This window comes from Mauremys reevesii, linkage group 7 (genome assembly GCF_016161935.1).
Source record: "Mauremys reevesii isolate NIE-2019 linkage group 7, ASM1616193v1, whole genome shotgun sequence".
NCBI classification, from domain to species: domain Eukaryota; kingdom Metazoa; phylum Chordata; order Testudines; family Geoemydidae; genus Mauremys; species Mauremys reevesii.
In genome coordinates, this window is record NC_052629.1 from 18868241 (window position 1) to 18890228 (window position 21988).

The 21988-nt window shown below is 38.8% G+C and overlaps 1 protein-coding gene across 1 annotated transcript in view; it reads left to right on the forward strand.

The window, feature by feature from the left end:
* DMBT1 (deleted in malignant brain tumors 1) overlaps nucleotides 1–20395 on the forward strand; it is a 50596-nt gene extending 30201 nt beyond the window's left edge. Inside the window, 20 exon segments of the mRNA XM_039547239.1 lie at nucleotides 107–418; nucleotides 1373–1405; nucleotides 1857–1901; nucleotides 2568–2612; nucleotides 3940–3969; nucleotides 4190–4501; nucleotides 5456–5488; nucleotides 5940–5984; nucleotides 6648–6692; nucleotides 8024–8053; nucleotides 8276–8587; nucleotides 9542–9574; nucleotides 10026–10070; nucleotides 10738–10782; nucleotides 11933–12083; nucleotides 12405–12616; nucleotides 14015–14187; nucleotides 14950–15350; nucleotides 17952–18223; nucleotides 18886–20395. Of these exon segments, the coding sequence (XP_039403173.1) occupies nucleotides 107–418; nucleotides 1373–1405; nucleotides 1857–1901; nucleotides 2568–2612; nucleotides 3940–3969; nucleotides 4190–4501; nucleotides 5456–5488; nucleotides 5940–5984; nucleotides 6648–6692; nucleotides 8024–8053; nucleotides 8276–8587; nucleotides 9542–9574; nucleotides 10026–10070; nucleotides 10738–10782; nucleotides 11933–12083; nucleotides 12405–12616; nucleotides 14015–14187; nucleotides 14950–15350; nucleotides 17952–18223; nucleotides 18886–19067 (2756 nt within the window). The 3' untranslated portion in view covers nucleotides 19068–20395.
* Nucleotides 20396–21988: the final 1593 nt, after the last annotated feature.

A 21988-nucleotide genomic window follows, 5' to 3' on the forward strand; every position in this document is an offset into this window, starting at 1 on the left:
CAATGTGGTTTCGTATGTGGGTCAGATTGACCCCAGTTGTCACAGTGTTACCAAGAGGAAAGAACTAACTAATGTGCTAATAATAATTTTCTTGCATCTGTTTTAGGGCTGGCATTGAGACTGGTGAATTCATTTAGCAGATGTGAAGGTCGTGTTGAAGTCTATTACGCAGGATCCTGGGGGACAGTGTGTGATGATTCTTGGGATCTCAATGACGCAAATGTTGTGTGCCGGCAGCTTGGATGTGGATATGGTGTTGCAGCAAAGACCAATGCCTATTATGGTCAAGGCTCAGGAAAAATTGTTCTGGATGACGTGAGTTGCAGAGGATGGGAATACAGTCTATGGGACTGTCCTCATTCAGGATGGCTCTCTCATAACTGTCGTCATTCTGAAGATGCGGGTGTCATCTGCTCAGGTAAATACCAAGAGTTTCCAGGTGACTTGAAGGTCAATGACTGGCACAGAATATGCTTTTCACCATGTCTAAGATGTTTTTGAAAGTCACATTGCAGAAGTTTCAATATATGAAATACAGTTTCTGGAACTGAATCTTATACTAAAAGGGCCACCTTCCTACTTCCTCAAACATTAGTTCCATGCTTCAACCAGCCAGCCAGTTAGTTCCCTGGTGAATGTGATTTTTCTAGCATAGAATAAAGATATACAACAACAACAACAAATGGAGGGAGTGGGGTAGCATGCAAGGATGGCCAAGTAATGATGATGCATCCGACAAAGTGGGTATTCACCCACGAAAGCTCATGCTCCAATACGTCTGTTAGTCTATAAGGTGCCACAGGACTCTTTGCTGCTTTTACAAGTAATGATGATATTAGTCTGAAGTTCCAAAGGGCAGCAACTGTCCACCAGGGTTAGTTTTCTGTTCTGGGAACCTCACTTATTTTGAAAGTAGAATGCTGCAGTGGTGATAGGGCATGGAAATGGGATGTGGGAAACCTAGACTTTATTCATGAATCTGCCATGCCACTTAGCTTCTTTATGCCTCATTCACCTAAAAAGTAAAATAGGGATAATGAGAATTGCTCGACTTCATGAAGCACTTAGAGATCTAAAGATGAAAGACCTATTTAAGTTTCAGCCATAATCTTTTCTCATCAAGAAAGGTAAATTTTTGGGAATTGTTTTTATTAACTTCACAACATATTACAAACATGCTGTCTTCAATGTTTTGCTCTACTTGTTTTGAAACATAACATCCTCCAGGAAAGTCATGCAGCTTCTACTGTCATATGCAGTTAAAATGTTATAAGTACATCCAAGCTAATACCAGAGTCTTTTTTCATTCATTAGCAATTTCAAGGTCCAAGACACTATAACTGAAACTATAACTTCTCATATTTCACCCTAGCAGCTGCTGGATATACAACATCTCCATCAACAGGTAACTCATCACTTACATGTTACCCATATTACATAAAATGTAATATGCTGAAGTGCGTATATACAGGATTACCACTGAAATTTATTATAGGCAGAGCTGGTAGTCTCACTTATTGTTGAGGTTGCCTAACAGTTTCCATGATAAGATCCAAATTTTAGTTGCTTATTACTTTGCCAAACTTCAACCATTAGGGCTCAAATTCATTTGTCCCAGGGACTGATGTATTTTGGGAAGTTTCAGCTAAAACACTTCAACTGCTTGAAAAATAAGACTAGGAAGACCTATTCTGCACAGGTTAAAAAAAATTCTTCAGGCTGTTTCACTGAAGAGCTCTGATGGCTCCATGACTTGGTGTTGGGGATTTGGAATTTAGCAGAAGGGATGTGCATTTTGTCATTCCTGTGAAAATTCACCATAGGTCTCTAGTTATGCTTCTGTTATCTTCCTGCAGGAACATCAGGATCCACTCCATCGTGGCCCTGGTACACAACAACTCGTAAGTGCTAACTCATTCTGCTTTCATTAAAATGTTTCTCTCTGATAGGGTTCTGTGCTAGAAATGTTTTGAAATCTACTCTATGGTTTTATAGAAGAATTGCCACCTGAACTGAAATGAGAGGAAGGACAAGTTGAATAGTAATACAAAGGGCAAATTTCAAATGTGGTACAGGCAATAAACATTTCTCAGTACATTTGTTGAACTGTACAGGTCCATTACACACCCTACTCTTGCATATTATACCCCTGGAACACTGAGGTGTGGAGAGTAAATATAGGTTTCTTCAATCCATCCAACTCTCTCTCGCTTCTGTTCCATCACTCCTTCCCTAGAAGAGAACAAGATCCTCACGTTTAGATTGCCTGCTAGCCTTTCTGCCAAGCATCTAAATAGGTCATTCCCCAGGAGACAGTCTGTGGGACTGTCCTCATTCAGGATGGCTCTCTCATAACTGTGGTTATTCTGGGGATGCCGGTGTCATCTGTTCAGGTAAATACCAAGAGTTTGCAGGTGTCTTGCAAAAAAATTCTTCCAACTGTTTCATTGAAGAGCTTCATTGTCTTGATGATTTGATGTGGGGATTTGCAACGGCAATGTGCATTTTGCCATTCCTGTGAAAATTCGCCGTAGGGCTCTAGTTTTGCTTCTCTTATCTTCCTGCAGGAAGGCCGGGATACACTCCATCATGGCCCTGGTACACAACCACTGGTGAGTGCTAACTCATTCTGGCTTCTCTAAGATGTTTCTCTCTTATGGGATTCATTTTGGTCATTGAGATCCCAAGAGGTATCACACACTGTCCCCCAAGAACTACACCTCTAGATAAGCCTGTTTAGTTGATATTAAATAATAAGAAAGGAAAGATTCCTTCCAGTAGATTCTGAGGCACCACTTTGCATATATTTAGCTCTGTAATAATGTTTAGTCCAGATTATCACCCAATTTGAATTGGTGTCACTGATGCAAGTCAATGTATCTACACCATTTTTCAGTAGCAGGGGATCTGGCTTTGCGAGGTTCCCCGACCATTTGGGACTGTGACATTGCACTCCATACGATTTTATGAAAATATGCTAATGAGTGTGATTATAATGTAACTGGAATAAGCTTCATACAAAAGGTCTCTTGTAAGGTATCATTACAAAGCTTATAATCTACTGAGTGTGGTCATCCTATTTCTATAAATATATCACTTTTATATCTGAAACTAGAAATATGAAATATAACTCTGAGGTCCTATTGTAATTATGCAAAGCCTGGGCCATTAATGGTGGTTTAGAATCTTGATGGCTCCCGTCAACTAGGACAATTGACAGTAGATGTCTATGTTCGCTTGCAAGCCTTCCTGAGAGTCAGGAGATGTTTTGAAACTCTAGCCTATGATTTTATAGTAGAATTGCCACATGAACTGAAATGAGAGGAAGGACAGGTTGAATAGTAATATGAAGGGCAAATTTCAAAAGTGGTACAGGAAATAAATGTTTCTCAATACGTTTGTTGAACTGTACAGCTCCATTACACACCCCTACTCTTGAATATTGTTCCCTCAGAACACTGAGATGTGGCGAGTAAATACAGTTTTCTTCAATCCATCCAACTCTCTCTTGCTTCTGTTCCATCACTCCTTCCCTAAAAGAGAACAAGATCCTCACATTTAGATTTCCCTACTAGCCTCTCTGGCCAGAACCTAAGTAGGTTCCCCTGGAGACATTAAGGAACTTTTTCTGACTGTTAATATATGGTCCTTCAACTTATTTTGAAAGGAAATATCTAGCATGATAAGGAAAGCATAAGAGAAAACATAGGGGTAATAACTGTGAGCAACATGAGCTTAAGAAGAACACATTATGGGAGAAAAAGATTGCTTTTTAATGAATACAATGAATGAAAGAAGGCAGTAGAGATAATATATCTGTACTCCAGGAAGACACATGGTACACTGTTTTAAAAATATTCCTTAGAAGTATTAGTCTGATTTGACTTGAGCAAGCTCAGGATCTGTGGGTTCTCTAATTGTCTCCTTGTCTTACTGCAGCAAGCACTCCAGTGAATAACACGCCCAGTGGTAAGTGCTATCTCGCCTTTGTTTTATTAAAATTTATTTTTTGTACTGTGGATTCAACATCATACTGATCCAGATGTGTGACCTGATCTGGACATGTAATCCCCAGAAGTGGTCCAATGTGGTTTCGTATGTGGGTCAGATTGACCCCAGTTGTCACAGTGTTACCAAGAGGAAAGAACTAACTAATGTGCTAATAATAATTTTCTTGCATCTGTTTTAGGGCTGGCATTGAGACTGGTGAATTCATTTAGCAGATGTGAAGGTCGTGTTGAAGTCTATTACGCAGGATCCTGGGGGACAGTGTGTGATGATTCTTGGGATCTCAATGACGCAAATGTTGTGTGCCGGCAGCTTGGATGTGGATATGGTGTTGCAGCAAAGACCAATGCCTATTATGGTCAAGGCTCAGGAAAAATTGTTCTGGATGACGTGAGTTGCAGAGGATGGGAATACAGTCTATGGGACTGTCCTCATTCAGGATGGCTCTCTCATAACTGTCGTCATTCTGAAGATGCGGGTGTCATCTGCTCAGGTAAATACCAAGAGTTTCCAGGTGACTTGAAGGTCAATGACTGGCACAGAATATGCTTTTCACCATGTCTAAGATGTTTTTGAAAGTCACATTGCAGAAGTTTCAATATAGGAAATACAGTTTCTGGAACTGAATCTTATACTAAAAGGGCCACCTTCCTACTTCCTCAAACATTAGTTCCATGCTTCAACCAGCCAGCCAGTTAGTTCCCTGGTGAATGTGATTTTTCTAGCATAGAATAAAGATATACAACAACAACAACAAATGGAGGGAGTGGGGTAGCATGCAAGGATGGCCAAGTAATGATGATGCATCCGACAAAGTGGGTATTCACCCACGAAAGCTCATGCTCCAATACGTCTGTTAGTCTATAAGGTGCCACAGGACTCTTTGCTGCTTTTACAAGTAATGATGATATTAGTCTGAAGTTCCAAAGGGCAGCAACTGTCCACCAGGGTTAGTTTTCTGTTCTGGGAACCTCACTTATTTTGAAAGTAGAATGCTGCAGTGGTGATAGGGCATGGAAATGGGATGTGGGAAACCTAGACTTTATTCATGAATCTGCCATGCCACTTAGCTTCTTTATGCCTCATTCACCTAAAAGTAAAATAGGGATAATGAGAATTGCTCGACTTCATGAAGCACTTAGAGATCTAAAGATGAAAGACCTATTTAAGTTTCAGCCATAATCTTTTCTCATCAAGAAAGGTAAATTTTTGGGGAATTGTTTTTATTAACTTCACAACATATTACAAACATGCTGTCTTCAATGTTTTGCTCTACTTGTTTTGAAACATAACATCCTCCAGGAAAGTCATGCAGCTTCTACTGTCATATGCAGTTAAAATGTTATAAGTACATCCAAGCTAATACCAGAGTCTTTTTTCATTCATTAGCAATTTCAAGGTCCAAGACACTATAACTGAAACTATAACTTCTCATATTTCACCCTAGCAGCTGCTGGATATACAACATCTCCATCAACAGGTAACTCATCACTTACATGTTACCCATATTACATAAAATGTAATATGCTGAAGTGCGCATATACAGGATTACCACTGAAATTTATTATAGGCAGAGCTGGTAGTCTCACTTATTGTTGAGGTTGCCTAACAGTTTCCATGATAAGATCCAAATTTTAGTTGCTTATTACTTTGCCAAACTTCAACCATTAGGGCTCAAATTCATTTGTCCCAGGGACTGATGTATTTTGGGAAGTTTCAGCTAAAACACTTCAACTGCTTGAAAAATAAGACTAGGAAGACCTATTCTGCACAGGTTAAAAAAAATTCTTCAGGCTGTTTCACTGAAGAGCTCTGATGGCTCCATGACTTGGTGTTGGGGATTTGGAATTTAGCAGAAGGGATGTGCATTTTGTCATTCCTGTGAAAATTCACCATAGGTCTCTAGTTATGCTTCTGTTATCTTCCTGCAGGAACATCAGGATCCACTCCATCGTGGCCCTGGTACACAACAACTCGTAAGTGCTAACTCATTCTGCTTTCATTAAAATGTTTCTCTCTGATAGGGTTCTGTGCTAGAAATGTTTTGAAATCTACTCTATGGTTTTATAGAAGAATTGCCACCTGAACTGAAATGAGAGGAAGGACAAGTTGAATAGTAATACAAAGGGCAAATTTCAAATGTGGTACAGGCAATAAACATTTCTCAGTACATTTGTTGAACTGTACAGGTCCATTACACACCCTACTCTTGCATATTATACCCTGGAACACTGAGGTGTGGAGAGTAAATATAGGTTTCTTCAATCCATCCAACTCTCTCGCTTCTGTTCCATCACTCCTTCCCTAGAAGAGAACAAGATCCTCACGTTTAGATTGCCTGCTAGCCTTTCTGCCAAGCATCTAAATAGGTCATTCCCCAGGAGACAGTCTGTGGGACTGTCCTCATTCAGGATGGCTCTCTCATAACTGTGGTTATTCTGGGGATGCCGGTGTCATCTGTTCAGGTAAATACCAAGAGTTTGCAGGTGTCTTGCAAAAAAATTCTTCCAACTGTTTCATTGAAGAGCTTCATTGTCTTGATGATTTGATGTGGGGATTTGCAACGGCAATGTGCATTTTGCCATTCCTGTGAAAATTCGCCGTAGGGCTCTAGTTTTGCTTCTCTTATCTTCCTGCAGGAAGGCCGGGATACACTCCATCATGGCCCTGGTACACAACCACTGGTGAGTGCTAACTCATTCTGGCTTCTCTAAGATGTTTCTCTCTTATGGGATTCATTTTGGTCATTGAGATCCCAAGAGGTATCACACACTGTCCCCCAAGAACTACACCTCTAGATAAGCCTGTTTAGTTGATATTAAATAATAAGAAAGGAAAGATTCCTTCCAGTAGATTCTGAGGCACCACTTTGCATATATTTAGCTCTGTAATAATGTTTAGTCCAGATTATCACCCAATTTGAATTGGTGTCACTGATGCAAGTCAATGTATCTACACCATTTTTCAGTAGCAGGGGATCTGGCTTTGCGAGGTTCCCCGACCATTTGGGACTGTGACATTGCACTCCATACGATTTTATGAAAATATGCTAATGAGTGTGATTTATAATGTAACTGGAATAAGCTTCATACAAAAGGTCTCTTGTAAGGTATCATTACAAAGCTTATAATCTACTGAGTGTGGTCATCCTATTTCTATAAATATATCACTTTTATATCTGAAACTAGAAATATGAAATATAACTCTGAGGTCCTATTGTAATTATGCAAAGCCTGGGCCATTAATGGTGGTTTAGAATCTTGATGGCTCCCGTCAACTAGGACAATTGACAGTAGATGTCTATGTTCGCTTGCAAGCCTTCCTGAGAGTCAGGAGATGTTTTGAAACTCTAGCCTATGATTTTATAGTAGAATTGCCACATGAACTGAAATGAGAGGAAGGACAGGTTGAATAGTAATATGAAGGGCAAATTTCAAAAGTGGTACAGGAAATAAATGTTTCTCAATACGTTTGTTGAACTGTACAGCTCCATTACACACCCCTACTCTTGAATATTGTTCCCTCAGAACACTGAGATGTGGCGAGTAAATACAGTTTTCTTCAATCCATCCAACTCTCTCTTGCTTCTGTTCCATCACTCCTTCCCTAAAAGAGAACAAGATCCTCACATTTAGATTTCCTACTAGCCTCTCTGGCCAGAACCTAAGTAGGTTCCCCTGGAGACATTAAGGAACTTTTTCTGACTGTTAATATATGGTCCTTCAACTTATTTTGAAAGGAAATATCTAGCATGATAAGGAAAGCAAAAGAGAAAACATAGGGGTAATAACTGTGAGCAACATGAGCTTAAGAAGAACACATTATGGGAGAAAAAAAGATTGCTTTTTTTAATGAATACAATGAATGAAAGAAGGCAGTAGAGATAATATATCTGTACTCCAGGAAGACACATGGTACACTGTTTTAAAAATATTCCTTAGAAGTATTAGTCTGATTTGACTTGAGCAAGCTCAGGATCTGTGGGTTCTCTAATTGTCTCCTTGTCTTACTGCAGCAAGCACTCCAGTGAATAACACGCCCAGTGGTAAGTGCTATCTCGCCTTTGTTTTATTAAAATTTATTTTTTGTACTGTGGGATTCAACATCATACTGATCCAGATGTGTGACCTGATCTGGACATGTAATCCCCAGAAGTGGTCCAATGTGGTTTCGTATGTGGGTCAGATTGACCCCAGTTGTCACAGTGTTACCAAGAGGGAAAGAACTAACTAATGTGCTAATAATAATTTTCTTGCATCTGTTTTAGGGCTGGCATTGAGACTGGTGAATTCATTTAGCAGATGTGAAGGTCGTGTTGAAGTCTATTACGCAGGATCCTGGGGGACAGTGTGTGATGATTCTTGGGATCTCAATGACGCAAATGTTGTGTGCCGGCAGCTTGGATGTGGATATGGTGTTGCAGCAAAGACCAATGCCTATTATGGTCAAGGCTCAGGAAAAATTGTTCTGGATGACGTGAGTTGCAGAGGATGGGAATACAGTCTATGGGACTGTCCTCATTCAGGATGGCTCTCTCATAACTGTCGTCATTCTGAAGATGCGGGTGTCATCTGCTCAGGTAAATACCAAGAGTTTCCAGGTGACTTGAAGGTCAATGACTGGCACAGAATATGCTTTTCACCATGTCTAAGATGTTTTTGAAAGTCACATTGCAGAAGTTTCAATATAGGAAATACAGTTTCTGGAACTGAATCTTATACTAAAAGGGCCACCTTCCTACTTCCTCAAACATTAGTTCCATGCTTCAACCAGCCAGCCAGTTAGTTCCCTGGTGAATGTGATTTTTCTAGCATAGAATAAAGATATACAACAACAACAACAAATGGAGGAGTGGGGTAGCATGCAAGGATGGCCAAGTAATGATGATGCATCCGACAAAGTGGGTATTCACCCACGAAAGCTCATGCTCCAATACGTCTGTTAGTCTATAAGGTGCCACAGGACTCTTTGCTGCTTTTACAAGTAATGATGATATTAGTCTGAAGTTCCAAAGGGCAGCAACTGTCCACCAGGGTTAGTTTTCTGTTCTGGGAACCTCACTTATTTTGAAAGTAGAATGCTGCAGTGGTGATAGGGCATGGAAATGGGATGTGGGAAACCTAGACTTTATTCATGAATCTGCCATGCCACTTAGCTTCTTTATGCCTCATTCACCTAAAAAGTAAAATAGGGATAATGAGAATTGCTCGACTTCATGAAGCACTTAGAGATCTAAAGATGAAAGACCTATTTAAGTTTCAGCCATAATCTTTTCTCATCAAGAAAGGTAAATTTTTGGGGAATTGTTTTTATTAACTTCACAACATATTACAAACATGCTGTCTTCAATGTTTTGCTCTACTTGTTTTGAAACATAACATCCTCCAGGAAAGTCATGCAGCTTCTACTGTCATATGCAGTTAAAATGTTATAAGTACATCCAAGCTAATACCAGAGTCTTTTTTCATTCATTAGCAATTTTAAGGTCCAAGACACTATAACTGAAACTATAACTTCTCATATTTCACCCTAGCAGCTGCTGGATATACAACATCTCCATCAACAGGTAACTCATCACTTACATGTTATCCATATTGCATAAAATGTAATATGCTGAAGTGTGCATATACAGGATTACCACTGAAATTTATTATAGGCAGAGCTGGTAGTCCCACTTATTGTTGAGTTTGCTTAACGGTTTCCATGATAAGATTCAAATTTTAGTTGCTTATTACTTTGCCAAACTTCAACCATTAAGGCTCAAATCCATTTGTCCCAGGGACTGATGTATTTTGGGAAGTTTCAGCTAAAACACTTCAACTGCTTGAAAAATAAGACTAGGAAGACCTATTCTGCACAGGTTAAAAAAAATTCTTCAGGCTGTTTCACTGAAGAGCTCTGATGGCTCCATGACTTGGTGTTGGGGATTTGGAATTTAGCAGAAGGGATGTGCATTTTGTCATTCCTGTGAAAATTCACCATAGGTCTCTAGTTATGCTTCTTTTATCTTCCTGCAGGAACATCAGGATCCACTCCATCGTGGCCCTGGTACACAACAACTCGTAAGTGCTAACTCATTCTGCTTTCATTAAAATGTTTCTCTCTGATAGGGTTCTGTGCTAGAAACGTTTTGAAATCTACTCTATGGTTTTATAGAAGAATTGCCACCTGAACTGAAATGAGAGGAAGGACAAGTTGAATAGTAATACAAAGGGCAAATTTCAAATGTGGTACAGGCAATAAACATTTCTCAGTACATTTGTTGAACTGTACAGGTCCATTACACACCCCTACTCTTGCATATTATACCCCTGGAACACTGAGGTGTGGAGAGTAAATATAGGTTTCTTCAATCCATCCAACTCTCTCTCGCTTCTGTTCCATCACTCCTTCCCTAGAAGAGAACAAGATCCTCACGTTTAGATTGCCTGCTAGCCTTTCTGCCAAGCATCTAAATAGGTCATTCCCCAGGAGACAGTCTGTGGGACTGTCCTCATTCAGGATGGCTCTCTCATAACTGTGGTTATTCTGGGGATGCCGGTGTCATCTGTTCAGGTAAATACCAAGAGTTTGCAGGTGTCTTGCAAAAAAATTCTTCCAACTGTTTCACTGAAGAGCTTCATTGTCTTGATGATTTGATGTGGGGATTTGCGACGGCAATGTGCATTTTGCCATTCCTGTGAAAATTCGCTGTAGGGCTCTAGTTTTGCTTCTCTTATCTTCCTGCAGGAAGGCCGGGATACACTACATCATGGCCCTGGTACACAACCGCTGGTGAGTGCTAACTCATTCTGGCTTCACTAAGATGTTTCTCTCTTATGGGTTTCTGTGCTAGAGATGGTTTAGCTTATGGTTTCATTGTGCTGTTGCCCCATGATCTGAAATGAGAGCAATGATAAATTGAAAAGCAATTCAAAGGACCAAATTTCAAACCTGGTTCAGGCAATAAAGGTTTCTCTGTATCGTTGTTGAATTGCTCCCTGGTGTTCTGCCACCCTTCAATATGCTGTCACAATTCTGTGCTCACCCTGTGGTTCTGGGGAAGAGAGGAGAACTGTGTATATATGCCCTCAGTCTCAGTTTGCAGCAGTTGGCATGTGGTGGGATTACGTTGCTAAATTACATGAATGCAGAGTGGGAAATAGAAACCAGTTATTTTGACTCTCAGTGCCCATGGCGTTTCTCTTAGATCATGCTTCCTTCATTTTTGCTGTCTTTACAGTACTTACTCTTCTCTCAGCAGGCTATGGCTGGAAAACAAGAATTCTGGTTTGGAAAATAATTCTGAGGCTTTAACATTTGTTTTCATTCTGCATCAGAACAAAAATGGAACCCTGTTTTTTTTGTATTATAAAAAAGAACAAAAGATATATTTCTCGGTCCCTCATCAAGATAACGACCTTTCTAGCTCTTCTTCTTTTTGTATGTGCTCATCAGAGACAAAATTGAGGAGGAATGTATAACCCTTATGTCACATCAAGCGCTGCATTAAGTAAAAATTGTTACATTCCAAAGTTGACTGTAGACGCTATTTTCATTCAGGCTGTAATTTTTGTCCCCAGTGTACCAGGTGCTTCTTCAAAATTTGACTTCCAACCTTAATTAATAACATAACATTATTGGAGAGAAAAAAGCATAATCTTTCTTCCCTAAACATTTTCTTTGGCCCATATTTTCTGTCTTCAGCTATATACATTTATTGCCTAATCATGAGAGATCCTGAGTATTAAATGAGACTGTGAGTGGGATCAACAGCTCTTGGGATCAGATGCTGATCATAGAGCACCTTTTATAAAGACCATTATAGGAGGCTTTCCTTTAACTTCAGTAGCTTTTGGCTCTGACTGATAAATCATATACAAATATATACAAAAGTATATATAAATGACTCATATGTATTTTTTTTTTATATTTTATTCTGCAGAAAAATATACTTGTGGTGGTGTCCTTCAGTATTCATCTGGGACATTTCAAAGCCCGTTCTATCCTGGGAATTATCCAAACAATGCAGATTGTGTGTGGGAAATAGAAGCAGTGAGCAATTACCGTATAACACTTTCATTTAGAGATATCTCGTAAGTAAAGCACTAATTTTCTGGGCAATTCATGGGTTCAAAGTCATGGACTTTTCAAACTGGTACCCTCTCCATTTGAAGGATATTTCTCAACAGGGTGTAAACCTAAAATGAAAAATGGCATGAATGGAGTATTTGTTGTTTCTTGTTGAGTCCTAACAAAGTGGTTGGTACCATACAAGATACAAAATGAAGACAATCTCTGCCATGAACACCTTGCTGTCTGAAGGGCTTAATCTGAGATTCATGTGTTGCTTTGTGATGAACACTTAAATAGAAGTTTACAAAATAGTTTACAAAATGTTCATGTTTATTCTCCAGGACAGAAGGTGGTAGATGCCAGCATGATTATATTGAGATCTATGATGGGCCACTCTACACCTCTCCTTTACTGGGGAAAATTTGTTATGGTTCCTATCTCACATATACATCATCCTCAAACTTGATGACAGTTCGATTTCACAGTGACTCAAGTATAACAAACAGAGGGTTTCGTGCTGACTATTACATCATTCCAGCAGATCAGAATACTGGTAAGTTCATATTTAATACAGAACTTTGCTTTTCAGCAGATAAGTCTATTTATTGATTTTATTGATAAATAACTGTTGATTAATGTTCAGCCACCTCAGTGTAGTACCACTCAGTGTCATCTTTCACACTGTGTGATTACTGACCTATTACTTTCAGACAATAGTTTGATTTTGTTTAAATATAAAACTAATATTATATTATTGCTATTATCAAATTATTTTTGGACATTTTCTCTTATATTCAGCCTAAATTTACTTTTTCACCATCTCATCTCATTACTCTTACTTATGGCCCCTTGTACTACCTAGCTGCTCATTCTCTTTGAGTCTGATCCTAGTCCTGATGCAGGTAAAACTCTCATTGCAATCACCCCGATTCATAAGCAAGAGTCAATTTCATGTCCTCCGCCCAACTCATTAGTTGTTATTTATCTGAGCTCAATGCCTGTTTAGCACTTTACTGATGCATGTTTAGTATTAGAATTATTTATATTAGGAATCATTCCCTGCACTTCCTTTCCCAGTTTTTGATGCTCTTCCATGAGTCCCCTGCAATTTGTCCACATCTTCAGCTACAGAGGTGCCCACAAGTGAACTTGAACAACTTTCACAAACATTCAAAGCCTGATCCCTAAGTCCTCCTTCAGGGAAAACTCCTATTCTTTTGAGTGTGCCTTTTGCCCAAGAAAAGACTATACAGGATTCAGTCCCCAATTAAGGACTATCACTTTGATGCTCATTGATGTGAATCAGCCACTGAATATGTATCTCCAAACCCCATAAGGCTTATGTAAGGTCATACATGCAAGCCCCTGATTCTGCAGCCCTTACTAATATTGAATAGCACATAACTGGTTCCATTGGCTGATCAGGATAATTCATGATTGCAAAATTGCTGTTGACCAACACACTAATTTCACTTTACTTTACTGTTTGTCTTCACCTCCCCTTGTGTTTAGATCATTCTCTCCCAGAAATACTGAAATTCTTTAGTTCATTTCCTTAATAAAGGCCCTGGTAGTATTGTCCTTAATTTTACTCAAGGAAAATTCCAAGCAACTTCAAGTGGATTTTCTCTTTACGCCAGAATTTGTTCTACTATGGTAACCGTGATTCGTACGATCCTTAACACTAATGGGAGACTTTCTCTGATCACAAGGAGAGAATAATTTGCAGATTTTCTTAGTGATAGTTATCCACAGCCTAAGCCACAGCCCTCTGGTGCATAATTTGATAATTAAGAGATAAGAGAAGTGAAATCATGTGATTTGTCTTATGAACACCCTCCCCTCTCCCAATATACATGCAGAGTAGATAGCAGCATATGTATTGGTTGAACATTTAATTATTACTGTATGCCTGAATGCACTAATAATATATGTTTTATCCCCCTACCAGTTCTTCTGTGCTTGCCTGAATATATGCATGCAGTTGTTAAGAGATCCTATCTCCTCTCACAAGGCTACACTGCAGAGAATGTCAGCTTGAATGACCCTTATTGTAAACCAAAGATTACAACAAACGATATTATATTCAACATCCCATACAATGGCTGCGGCACAAGACGAGAGGTATGAAGTTGAATATTTAGCACCTGTGTAAGTAGGTCTGTGCAAACTGCAGAATTTATTTTGAAAAGGGTCATGAACAGAAACCTGCTGTGGTTCATAGGAGTTACAAGTGAACCAATGACTGCAGGTTCAGATTCACTGAACACTACCATCTATTCTTCCTCTGCCTGAAGAAACTCCTCACTTATTCCCCATAAGGTCAAGCTACAATATTATGGGAGAGGGAGGGTATGTGAACAACCTCAACCCATGTTCACATACCCTCCCTCTCCCATAATATTGTAGCTTGACCTTATGGGAGAGGGAGGGTGATGTTCGTGAATAATCAAAATACTTGGTACTTACATAGGCCCCTGTTCAGCAAGGTACTTACACATATCTAATTTAAAGCATTCACTTCAATAGGACTTCTCATGTGCTTTAAGTTAAACACGTTTAAGTATCTTACTGAATCAGGCCCTTTGTGCATTTCATGTTCAACCTTTGTATTAATGTTAACTAACTTGGCTGTATTTGGGTTCAGTGAAAATATTTTTTCACATCTCAGTGTAATCACCGTATCATGCAGCCAACAATTTTGTTTAAAATGTGTTGTGAATAGAAATGACCAAAGTCACATTTCTTTTCAAAATACTTCCAATGGAAGCAATGCTTTTAAAATGTGTGTTATTCTATGGGTTCATCAAAAGTTTAGTGACATAATGGTAATTGTGGCAAAAATGTGACTACATTAGATAATTCTGTACTTACTGTGTCAAACAGGGAAACAGCAATACTATCATGTATTCCAACTTGATCAAAGCAACCTCTTCTGGTTACATAATCAAAAGGGAAAAAGATCTTCATTTGCATGTCAACTGCAAAATGCTCCAAAACACATGGAAAGAAATCATGTATGTTGCTCAGGATGTGGCTGAGGATGTTATTGAGATGAATGAAACTCAGTACAGCAGATATGACGTGAACATTTCATTTTACGAATCACCATCCTTCTCACAGCCAGTGTATGACTCTCCATACTACGTTAGATTGAACCAGAATTTATTCCTTCAAGCTTCAATTCACAGCTCTGACCCAAATCTGGTGTTGTTTTTGGACACATGTGTTGCATCACCTGATCCCCATAGTGTTACATCCACGACCTATGATATTATCAGGAATGGGTAAGGACTTTCTGAGCAATGATTAACAATGGATCTGTTCATGCTCTTCTGTACCTGTTTTGTTTATGGAATAATTTGAATAGGGACAATGTGAATTGATTTCAGTTCCCTATGCCACTAAACTGTTTAAAAAACTTTTTTGGCCAGTCCTGGTATGAAATGAGAAATAACAATAGAAATGATGTTTAGACCATGCAGTCATGCAAGATTCCACTCAAGCATGTTACATAGTAACTGCTTGTGATGTAAGCAGATTTTATCTCAAACTCCACTGAGGTCAATTAATTTTCACCTGCCTACATCAAGATCGAATTCAGCCCCAAATAGTTTGTCTATAGAATTCAACTGTGTATTTTCAAAATATTCTGATTCTTTTTAATTATTCATTCTTGTTTTGTTCTTGTATTTTGTACTATACTGGAAATGTTATTTCAAATGACTAATTCAATGCTTGATTCAAATGACAGAAGTTTAATGTTTGCTTTAATTCCTGCTTTCCTATATGTCACTCAAATGGCCTAGAATTGTTCATGTGACTTGGCTTAAACCATTTCTTGTGGAAAAGTTAGATAAATAAATTATACAAAACAAATTAGATTCTTAGATCTGGCAAGAAAAAAAAGGCACTGGTCTCATCCATTATGGCATTTCCTTTGCATTACCTGCCAGCATTTCAGTAGACTTCTCCATTATCACTAGATTCTACATCTTTCTGGGTATGAAAGGGCAAATCTTTTAGGAGCAAGTCCCATTGTCAATAAATGTCTGACTCATTCACTTACTGGTGAAATTCTAATTGTATATAAATAATGGGGAATAAATAATGAAATTTCAAAATAATTCAGCCAGGTAGTAGAAGAGTAGCAGGATATACAGAAGTTAAGTTTTAAGGAAGCCACCTACATGATAGTTTAAAAATTCCTATCTATTGTATAAGATAAAAATTAAATATTCAGACCAGTCCTTTTAAGAAACGATATGATAAAATCATTCAGTGCAGAGAAAGTCAAATACTCTAAACCTAATAATATTTATTTAAATTAAAACCCAACAGGAAATAAATTTACCATATCTAAATTCAACCACCTCTTAACTTTCTATAGGTGACACAAATATTGGCATGAATATAACAGAAACACATATTGTACAGTATAAACTGAGATTATTATAAAAATAGTTTAATACCTTGAGATCTTTATTATGAGAGTGAGATCATTAATATTTGTATGCAATGCGTTGACCATATGACAACTCTGCACCTTATTTTGAGATAATATCAGTGTGTTAACAGATAAATTAACTCTGAAACCAGATAAATTTGAGTTCCTTTTCATGGTGGTTAAATTGAATCAGAATACACTGGCATGGAACTTTGGCATGAGTCAATGCTGACAGGAAAGTGACGCGTACTAGAATTTTGTTCTGTGAAGCACTTGCGCAGCTGACTTACTAGAGATTGGGTTCGTTAGAAACGTTGACTTTCTTGCTTCTTGCATCCAAAGCAGAAATCAGAGGAGTGGGAGTGAGTTGGATAAGATGGAACAGAATGGAAGAAGGAATTTATCATCATTATTGTTCATATCTAGTAGCACCTAGAACCCAATCAGACATCAGGGCCCCATTGTGCAAGGAGCTGTATAGCCATTTAGTAAAGAGACGGAGCCTGCCCTTCAGAGTAGAGCTGGTAGAAAAAATTGTGACTAAATTTTTTCCTGTTTAAAATTAAAAACAAACAAACAAAAAAAAAAAAACCCAGCTCTTCATCAAAGCTGAAAAGTTTCTGGGAGATGTATCAGTTCTGACAGAACTGTCATTGGGAAGGGCTTTTCAGGTGAGACAAAGAGAGAGACCTACGCCAACCGGTTAGGGTGTTTGCCTGGGCTGTAGGAGACTGAGGGTCAAGTCCCTGCTCTGCTGGGGGGACTCTGCAGAGCAGGGACTTGACCCTGGGTCTCCCCTCTCCTGTGTAACAGCCTTGGCTATTCTGGGTTGGCTCTCTGACACATTTGGTTTCTCATTTTTCTTCTGCATTGGAACAAAAACAAATTTCAAAATTGTCTGTGAAATGGAATTGTTGTTTTCTGGCCACCTCACTTAAGAGCTTAAATCGTGGTTACATTTCCCCCTTAACAGTAACAATTAACACCCTTTGCATCAGCTGCTCTATAGGGATCATACGCATGACAATCTGGAGATATAAATAAGCAGCTTTGGGCCCTTTCCATAGATTAGTTGCCAGGACACCTCTAGGTGACTCCTTTGCAACTTGTCTGTCCTGGGCCCTGATCCTATAAAGACTTATGCACAAGCTTAACTTTAAACATGCAAGTTCAGTAAAACTACTCACACTCTTAGGCATATACATAAATCCCTTGCTGAATTAGGGAAAGCGATATTGTATGTTTTGCTTTCAGACAAGTCACTGCCACTATTTTAACCTCTTTCATTTTCTCTTCTTACTACAAATACATATTTTTTCCCTTTCTGTTGTTAATGCAGTGTTAATTTTTTTAAATCTTTGCACATAGGAAATGCTTGATGTCAGTGATTTATTTTTGTGTGTACACATGAAGATTAATTGTATTTATTTGTTTATTTTAGATGTGCTAGAGATCCTACCTACGGTACATACTATTCACCCTACAGCTCCACCATACGCTTCAAATTTAATGCCTTCAAGTTTGTTAACCAATATTCATCAGTTTACCTGCAGTTTAAAATGGTGGTGTGCAGGGTATATGATTATTCTTCCCGATGCTACCAGGGCTGCATACCCAGGTCCAAAAGAGATACAAGCTCTTACCAAGAAAAAGTGGATGTTGTTGTTGGGCCAATTGAGCTTTGGAAAGAAGGCACTGAGAACAGGAATGCTGGTAAGTGCAAATAACCTTCTCTTGTATTTAGTATAAGGTTCTGTAAATCACTTTTCATTTCATTGCACAAAATCTTTGCATGTCAGTTTACTTCCGATTTCTAGCACTGCAGCATACTTTTACCGGGTTATCATCAGCTCCACAAAAAACAAGTTGATTGACTAATAGCATCTACGTTAGTTCCTTATTTAGCACATTTCAAATCCATCATTTTAATCTGCACATCCCAAAAATGCGAATTGAATCAATTATTCAGGAAGAAAGATGAGATGCAGTCCATCTTCTTCTTATAGCCTCATTGATTCAATTATCCACAAACTGTTTAAGAACTGTGGTTGTCATGTCTCACCTTGAATATCTTCAGTAAAGAGAAACCTCAACCTTCCTTGAAATGTGATTCCATTCCCTAGCTCTTGTGCTAGTTATGATGTTTTCTTAATATTGAACCTAAAACATCCCTGCTGGGGGTTCAGTTCATGAAATAGTCTTTACTAATATAAAGATGGATTGATGTGTCTAGAATGTCTTGTATAAAATAGAGTGAAATTGATTCATTTCTTGACCTGATCTAGAATGTAAATTTTTAAATTCAAGTCCTGGTATCTTTAGCAATAACTAGAACAGAGAACAAAATGTAACAAACTGTCTTTCTCAATTCACAGAGCTGGACTATTCTGAACATCAGGAAGATGTGGATTCCCGTGGTTCACTTACCACCACTGCCGGTCATTCCCATGCTCCATTTATTGTTACGGGTGTGGTGCTTGCAGCGGTTGTTTTCACTCTTGTTGGGTTTCTTTTGAAAAGTAAACTGAAGAGACCGATTCCATATGAGATAATGTGAGAGGCTAAAGACACCAGCATCTGGCAGACGATATCTCAGGGCATTTAAGTAATTATTCCGTTTCTAGCCTTTGCACTTAGTAATTTTTATGTGATAATTTGCTCTTCAAAGAGAAAATATGACAAACTTACTGTAATGAGGCTACACTCTGAGTTCTGGTAAACTCAGGCTAGAGATGGGCCTGAGGTTAAAACCCCACATCCAAATAACATGGAAAGCTAGGAAGAGTTTGAATCCAGATCCCAGTTCTGTAACCAGCTGCCATTTCCAGTAATGGACTGAACTCAAGCCCAGTATTTGACCTACCAGCTCCCTCCTCTCAATCTAGAACCAGACTTTGCACCTCAGGATCTCTAATTAGATCTCTAATCTAGATAGACCAAAAATACTATTTAGTTTTCATGGTATTCTGCAGTGAGATTCAACAGAGCAACTCTTGTAATATAATGAGTGTGTATGCAGGGAGAATGGTCCAGAGGTCAGAGCACTAACCTGGGGTGTGAGTTACTGTTTCACCATAAACAACTTGTGTGACCCTGGGTCAGTCACTTAATCTCTCTGGGCCTTAGTTCCCCACCTGTAAAATGGGGATAACAGCATTTCCCTATCACACAGGAGTGTTGTCAGGATAGATACAATTAAGATCGTCAGATATTACCATGAAGGGAGATATAGAAGTGCCTAAGATCGATAGTACTTTGATTAGACAACTTTATACATAAAAAGGGCAATCTGATATTGGTTTTTATGTTTTATGCATACCTAGCATATCTTTTTATGCATACCTGGCACATTTCAGTCACTGGTGGTCATCAAGATATTTGGCTGTAAGTGCAATTTTTCTCCTTCATAATCCTCCTTTCACTTCCTTTCAAAACCAGCATATCTAACACCTCAAATATTCTGACATGGAAATTGTGGCGAACAGATGGGGGTAAAATCTACATGTGACAACATCAAATGATCCAAGGTGGTTATATAGAAGAAAGTATTTTTATTTAGTAATCAGCCACGCCTGGAAAAGAAATGCAGAAAACATACATCCAATTACATATGGAATTGCTAAAACATCCTGTTTCAGATTATCTTGAACGTTGCTCTTTAAGGTTTAATTTCTCTTTGAGACAAATGTAATAGATTGTGCTAATTTGTAAAATGGAATGATTTCCAGTCTAAATTAATTTCATATGTAAACATAGCAATTTACAATCAGAAGTGGAAGTGTTTACAAAGCAATATTTCTACTGGTGTACTTGCAAATAAAATGTCTATGCATCTGAGTTCTGAACTAATGCTTTGTGATATGAAGAATATGATCTGTCATAATGAAACTTTGCTGGACATCAATTTGTGCTTTTGTTTTTTCCATTTCCAAAACAGGGATGGTAAAATCAGTAAGTACATTTAAACAGGCTTTTATAAGGAAATGTGATATTTCTGCTTTTATCCAGTATAAAAAATCAGTGAGAATTGGGGTTTAAGAAGTCAGCTATTTGAATGGGTTGGGTCACTGATGTTTGATTCAAACATTTTCTCTCCCAAATTTTTTCTGTATTCTAAAACAGAAACTAAATGTCAAGATTGCAGTGAGGAACAGCTGGGATTGCAAAGCAGCAAATTGCAGCTCCCTGATCCTCACCCTATGCCAGCAGATGATGGTCCCTAAGGAGCCTCCATGGGTTAAGGATCACTGGCTGTGCCCACTGCCATAGACTATCAGGGTTGGAAAGGACTTAAGGAGGTCATCTAGTCCAACCCCCTGCTCAAAGCAGGACCAATCCCCAGACAGCTTTTTACCCCAGTTCCCTAAATGGCCCTCTCAAGGGCTGAACTCACAACCCTGGGTTTAGTAAGCCAATGCTCAAACCACTGAACTATCCCTCCCCCCACAGCTTAATGTCACCAAAGGCAGGGGTTGCAAGGACAGTAGCATAACAGCTGGTTATACCAGATCTGGTCACCAGCTGGGGACTAAACCCACTCCAAAAGACTCATCAACTGGGGAGATGCAGCAGCTTTCCAGCTCTGCGGTGTGGCCAGAGCTGTGGAGATATTCTGACTCATTATTTTTTTTAAAGTTACTTTTCTGTAGAGTAGTTGGCCTGAAAACATACTGTGTAGATGGATTCTAGAAGTCCCATGCATTTGCAATTCTTGATGTGGGTCCAAGCACATGCTCCTGCCTTTACTTCCATTGACTCTGATAAGCCATATGTATATTTTATTTGAGAAAGTCCAGTACATGTCAGTATGTAATCGCTATACCCTACAGCTAGTGTATTTTAGTGTTAAAAAGACCTGATTGGAATATGGTCCTTGACATCTGGCCAATTATTATATTTTAAAACATTTCTGATGACTCCATGAACTCCAAAGGTTTCGCTGATGCAGTTTTTGAAATTTCTTACCCCACTCCTGCATTAACTGGTTTGAACAGCAGTTCATAGTGATGGGGAAAGTGTTCTGAGAAATTCTGGTATATGAGATGGACTGGTACTGGTGGGAGAAGAGACCACATAATCTGTGTGGCGTAGGTAAGATTAATAGAAATAGAATGGAAAAAGACTGAGGCCCAGTCAGTGATTCTCACACTGCTCTACACAGCTTTTGTTGGCAGTCCAGGTAGATCTGGCTAATCATATGGTGTTGGCTATTTTCCTTGTTTCTAGCTAATATCAGGACTTTTTCATGTGAGCAATTACTTTAGTTGCCAAGGAAGTTATGTATTGATAGGACAGGGAGGTGGTTCTGCATCATAGCAAATGGGAAAGGAAGTGGTTCAGTAGATACAGACTTCATAATGAAAAGGTTTGAGAACCCCAGGGCTAAAGAAAGGAGGATAACGGTACTTCCCTACTTCACTGGGTGAGTATAAATACACTGAAGATAGTGAGCTGCTCAGGTATTGCCCTAATGGGATT